We start from the raw sequence: 6,443 nt of genomic DNA, 5'->3' as shown, positions 1-6,443 counted from the left end.
AAAGATTCCTGACCTACTAAATCAACCACTTCAGAATCTCTAGAGCGTCTCTTTAGTGACTGTGGTGTGCATCCAGGTTTTAGAGCCATTATACTATCTTCCAAGTTAAAATGTTTCTCTTCCCAAGTCCAAATACTATTTCTTATTTCCCTGTTTCCAAACTTTTGTATGGACATACAAATGTGAGAACACACTAAAAAGAATTAAAGAAAACAATTCCCACTCTTAACAATAGAGCAAAATAGATATTTTTTTTAAGGACGTAAGAAATAGTATGTGGAATAAAAGATTTGATAATCATTAGAAAGTTCTCTAAGACAGAAAATACATGTTTACAGGAATTAAAAATATTAAAAATATAGAATTTGTAGAGAATCTAGGTTTGAGCTCTAGCTCCTTTGCACTAAAGGAAGATACTCTAAGCTTTGGTTTTCTCTGTTGGAAAAATTGGGATGGTATACTGATTACTAATTCCTACATCTCACAGAATTACTCTAGGGGATCCAATAACAAGTAAAGTAAGTCTTAACTGTGCCTCTGGCTAAATACATTGTTGCTAATTTGGAATCCAGTAAGTTATATAATTGGTATCGTTTAGGTATTACATAGACTGGAAAGAGAAGGAAGACAGGCTCCCTAAAGACCGGATGTCAGAGAAATCCCTGTCAGTATGCCTATCTGAATTCCTAACTGTGAGCAAAGGAAAGAAAGAGAAGAATACTTAACTATACTTGGAAAGTAGAAAGACAAATTCAAGTCTTAAGTTCATAATAAAGATTTTTATCTTAATTTGACAAATAAACTGTTTCTGTAAATGTATTTACTTTATTGCTATTTATTCAATGTCATTTTATCATATTGACACCCAGCGGACAACAAAGGAATATAAAGTTACCCTGAACATTAATAAATCCCTATTAGCATTTTAGAAAACGCTAATTTTACATGAACTAGAAAATTATATTTGTAACTAAAACATAATTTAGTTTTTGATGATTTAGCTTATACCTTTGTACATTTAAAAAATTAACTTTGAAAGCAATTAGGATTTTGTACTCATACTAGGGTTTTATGTTACAAAAATCAATTATCACTGATCATGATGAAAAAGCTCGATCAATTAAATGCTAAAAAAATTTCTGGATTAGTGACTGATAAGGTTTGGATCTGTCCTCACCCAAATCTCATGCCAAATTGGTAATCCCCAGTATTGCAGGTGGGGCCTGGTGGGAGGTGATTGAATCATGGGGGTATATTTCCCCTTTGGTGCTGTTCTTGTGATACTGAGTGAGTTATCACAAGATCTGGTTGCTTAAAAGTGTGTACCACCTCCGCACACAACCTTCCTCCTGTTCCAGCCACGTAAGACGTGCCTGCTTCTCCTCCGCCTTCTGCCATGACTGTAAGTTGTAAGTTTCCTAAGGCCTCCTCAGCCATGTTTCCTATAAAGCCTGTGGAACCATGAGCCAATTAAACCTCTATTCTTTATAAATGACCCTGTCTCAAGCATTTCTTTATAGTAGCACGAGAACAAACTAATACAATAACAGATAATCTTTTTTTCATAACATAAAGTCACATTAATATATCTAGTATTCTATGCTTCTACACTATAGAAATCCCATTGAGTTCAAGCCATTTGAACTCTGTGCCTTATTCATGCAATTAGTGTGGATTTCACTTAAAAAATCCTTTGAGATCCTCTAGGCTATGACTTTATAATTTATGTGAACTAAACCATAAATAATATGCTTGAATTAAAAAATCACCTTCTTTCTAAACAGAAAAAGTTAAGGGCTCCATAATGTAATAAATTCCACTAGACTTTGATTTATATGTCAAGATAAATGATATACTTTAATTTTATCAGGACTTTAATAAATTATTTTAAAAATTTCCTTGGTTCGTGTTAAATACTATCAATATAAAACACACACACACACACACACACACACACACACACATTTAACTTACAATTTGCTAGGCACTTCATGGCAGATAATACCCAGTGAGGGAGGTCATCTACACAAAAAGAAAAATATTACTAAGTAAACCATACAATTTTTATGACAGTATATTTCAAAACATCACGCTTATGTGCAATTAAATGTATCTATACACATACACATACATGTTACATTTGTATATGTGTGTATTACCAGGATTAAAAAGTATTATATGTGTAATAAGACACAGGATCAAGTCAATATTTTAAAATAGAAAAAGTCTGAAAAAAATTATAGAGATCTGAGTTTGGTCCATATTACATATAACAATTAAATACTGCCAAATTGAGGATTAATTATTTTGAGGGAGTGTTTACATATAAATTCCACATTCATTTTTATCTGCTACCACTACCTTTTCTTCATCCCTGTTTCTATTCTGCCTATTGCTATGCTATTTGAATATTAATGATTTGGGTGAGACCTATGATTGAAATGAACTGTATCTCATTATTATTCTCCTTTTATAGTGAAGTTTGCTTAAAATCTTTCAAGTGCTACTGAATAAAATATGTTCCATAGAAATCTAGCACTTTTTTTTACACAGGGTTACAAAGAATAGAAATCTTAAATGAGGGCATATACTGTTAACCATGTTATTTTAGGTAATGGAAGAAGGGACTGGTCTACAGCCACATGCATAAGTTACATAGCAAACTCATCAGTTTTAACATTTACCTTTTGCTCCTATAATTAAAAACTCAAAGTTATTGCCCATAAAAGAAAACCAAAGTAATATATGTCAGTTAATTCCACAGCCAGAAACTTAGCACAAAAACATTAGCTACAATTTTGAGAGATTTATTGATACCTTTCTCATAATCTAAGTTTTCTAATACATCTATCTAGCTTGAATCATTTCCCTGATTTTTGTATCTAAATCTGAAATCAATCAACTATATAAATATATAAAACAAAAAAGCCAGTGCCTTTAGAATCCTCATCTTTAAAGTCTGAGCTTATTTTGTTGTGTTATTACAGTTTTGTATATATGTTTGATTCCTGTTAATTTGTACAAAACTACTCACGTAAGCCTCATGAGCGTATGGACCATTTCTATCTTATCATTAAACTTTAGCACAATGTCTGACATGTTGGAGGCCCTCGACAAAAATGTGCTTAATCAAAACTTTTCTTATACTTGTATACCTTTTGGATGCTTAACTTTGTCATTTTTTAAATACCATGCATAAATCTATCTTAGCAGATAAAATATTTCTTATAATAGCATGAGTAATACTCACTTAAAAATTACTCCACTGTTATTACTAAAGCACTTATGATAGCCGCTCTGATGCTCCATGAAAGTATTCTACTTTCAACATTTGGGTCTCTCTTTACACCACTTGCAACCTTGTTGGCAAGTTTTTAAAAGTTCCAATTATTTTATTAATACCAACCTGATTTGTTTTGTAGTATAACTACTCCATGTTTACTTGTATTAGCCATGTTGTACATTATATATTGGGGAATTACTTGTTTTGGATTTATGACTTCTTCTAGTGATGGCACACCTAAAATGGTTTGCAGGCTAAATAGAAGAAAGAATATTAACTTTTTTTCTTCGTAAATAGGATAGATTATACATATGAATGAATATGACTAGTAAACAAAGCCATCAGAATATTTTATTTTTCTTAACCAAATTTCTAAGACTTATATTTAGTATCCCCTTTCAAATGTATTTATCTCAATAATCTTAAAAGGATTCCAATATATATCCCAAACTATGGCCACAATGTTGATTCAAAGAAAAGCTGAATCATACCAAAGCACTCAATTTCTACTCTCTTAAGCTATAACAAGTGTATTTATTTAAAAACACGTATACAGGTTGCATTCTAACCTTTGATAATTAATCTGTTCTGATTCATTTGCATATTTTGAAGAAAATGTCAAAATAATAATCAGAACACTTCAGGAACTTCATTAAAGCTTAATTTTATCTTACTAGATCAGAATAACATATCTCCAAACTTCTTCAACATTTTCCTGGCTTAATTCTCTATTATCAGCTGCATTTTCTTGATCTTCTTTGATTATTTCATGCTTTATTTTCTCGGCATTTTCCTGAAAAAAGGATTATTTTGGTTTAATCTGGTATGCTCAAATTTTTAAATACTGAAAGCAACAATAATTCTNAAAAAAAAAAAAAAAAAAGAATCATTTAATCTTAATGATTCTATTATTGAGTACACCATAATTATATTTAAACTAGTAATTAGTAAAAGGATGTGTTACCTGAGATAAATGTAATCCATGCTTTTTAGGAGTTCTACGAGATAAGTTTCGTAATTTAAAAATACTATCTTTATCTTTGGAAAAGTTCTCTATGTTTTTTCGCAACTCTGGATGCCTTCGTGGTGGAGTTTTAAGTGGCGAAGCTGCAGGAAATCTGGTTTAAAAATAATAAGCAATTAAATAAGGTGAGATTAGAAACAAACTTTTAGAGTCTATTTATTTTAAAATTCACATAAAGAGCCTGATTTATTAATACTACCAAGTAATAAAGATTCTAGACAAATAAATTTTCCCATTAAATCTTTAAAAAAATAGGTTTCTTCTTTCTTTAGTATATTGTGTATATTTTAACTTTATTTCTGGATAATTCAGGGTTATTACTAGGGTCAATTCTGGTAGAGGGGTATTGCTTACAGAAAAAAATGGCTCTAGAATGCTACATTTTCTAAATTTCTTTGATGAGTTATCTAGTTTGTATATTCCCCCTTTTGTTTGTGCTTGTCCTACATTCTGGAACTTAGTTTCTGTTGCTTCTTTTGATTGTAATATTTTGGCCTCCTTTTAATATAAAATATTTCAAAGATATAATAAAACAATACCCATGTATGTAACTGGCAACCAATGTAATTGTTGACATTTTGCAACTTCTCCTTTATTATTTTTTTTAACTTTTATTTTAAGTTTAGGAGTACATGTGCAGGTTTCTTACATAGGTAAACTTGTGTTGTGGAGGTTTGTTGTACAGATTATTTCATCACCCAAGTATTAAGTTGAGTACCCATTAGTCATTTTTCCTGATCCTCTCCCTCCTCATACCTTCCATCGTCCAGTAGGCCCCAGTGTCTATTGTTCCCCTCTATGTGTCCATGTGTTCTCATCAGTTAGCTCCCACTTGTAAGTGAGAGCATGTGGTATTTAGTTTTCTGTTCCTTAGTTAGTTTGCCTCCATCTCCATCTATGTTCCTGCAAAGTACATCATCTCATTCTTTTTTATGGCTGCATAGTATTCCATGGTGTATATGTATACATTTTTTTTATCCAGTATGCCACTGATGGACTTTCAGGTTGATTCTTTGTCTTTGCTATTGTGAATAGTTCTGCACTGAACATACGTGTACATGTGTCTTCATGACAGAATGATTTATATTCCTTTGGGTATATACCTAGTAATGGGATTGCTAGGTTAAATGGTAGTTCTGGTTTTAGGATTTTAATGAACCACTATACTGTTGTCCACAATTCATATGGAACCAAAAAAAGAGCCCAAATAGACAAGGCTATCCTAAGGAAAAAGAGCAAAGCTGGAAGCATCATGCTCCCAGACTTCAAATCATACTATAGGGCTGCAGTAAGCAAAACAAAATGGTACTGGTGTAAAAACCAACACATAGACTAATGAAACACAATAGAGAGCCCGGAAATAAGACCATGCACCTACAACCATCCGATCTTCAGCAAAGCTGACAAAAACAAGCAATGGGGGAAACGATTTCCTATTTAACAAATGGTGCTGGGATAACTGGTTAGTCACATGCAGAAGATTGAAATGGGACCCTTTCCTTACACCACATACAAAAATGAACTCAAGATGGATTAAAGACTTAAGTGTAAAACCCAAAACCATAAAAAACCTGGAAGAAAACCTAGGCAATCTCATTCTGGACACTGGAATGGGCAAAGATTTCATGACGAAGATGCCAAAGCAACTGCAACAAAAGGAAAAACTGACAGATGGGATGTAATTAAATGAAAGAGCTACACAGAAAAAGAAACTATCAATGGAGTCAACAAACAACCTATGGAATGGGAGAAAATTTTTGCAAACTATGAATCTGACAAAGCTCTAGTATCCAGCATTTACAAGGAACTTAAATTTACAAACAACTCCATTGAAAAGGGGGCAAAGGACAAGAACTGACACTTTTCAAAAGAAGACATATATGCGGCCAACAAGCATATGAAAAAAGTTCAATATTACTGATTATTGGAGAAATGTAAATCAAAACCATAATGAGATACCATCTCACACCAGTCAGAATGGCTACTATTAAAAAATAAAAAAATAACAGGTGCTGGCAAGGTTGCAGACAAAATGGAATGTTTATACACTGTTGGTGGGAGTGTAAATAACTCCTTTTTGGGGGGCGGAGCAAGATGGCCAAATAGGAACAGCTCCAGGCTCCAACTCCCAGCGTG

At 32.5% G+C, this 6,443-nt stretch overlaps 1 protein-coding gene across 2 annotated transcripts in view; it reads right to left on the bottom strand.

Moving 5' to 3' along the window:
- The window catches only part of DEPDC1 (DEP domain containing 1), a 28,236-nt gene that overhangs the window by 13,059 nt on the left and 8,734 nt on the right, over positions 1–6,443 (bottom strand). For both annotated transcript variants that reach the window (XR_001886572.1, XM_017877140.1), the window contains exons 3-6: positions 4,248–4,401; positions 3,958–4,076; positions 3,407–3,537; positions 1,975–2,022 (exon numbers count right to left, since the gene is read on the bottom strand). Coding sequence is in view for 1 of the 2 variants with exons in the window: in XM_017877140.1 (XP_017732629.1) it covers positions 1,975–2,022; positions 3,407–3,537; positions 3,958–4,076; positions 4,248–4,401 (452 nt within the window). In the remaining variant the exon portion in view is untranslated. The remainder of the gene's footprint in view (positions 1–1,974; positions 2,023–3,406; positions 3,538–3,957; positions 4,077–4,247; positions 4,402–6,443) is intronic.

Source organism: Rhinopithecus bieti, unplaced genomic scaffold (assembly GCF_001698545.2).
Source record: "Rhinopithecus bieti isolate Rb0 unplaced genomic scaffold, ASM169854v2 scaffold_6380, whole genome shotgun sequence".
In the NCBI taxonomy this organism is placed as follows: domain Eukaryota; kingdom Metazoa; phylum Chordata; class Mammalia; order Primates; family Cercopithecidae; genus Rhinopithecus; species Rhinopithecus bieti.
Note: the sequence above shows the minus strand (reverse complement) of the source record. Positions and strands in the feature narration are given on the sequence as shown.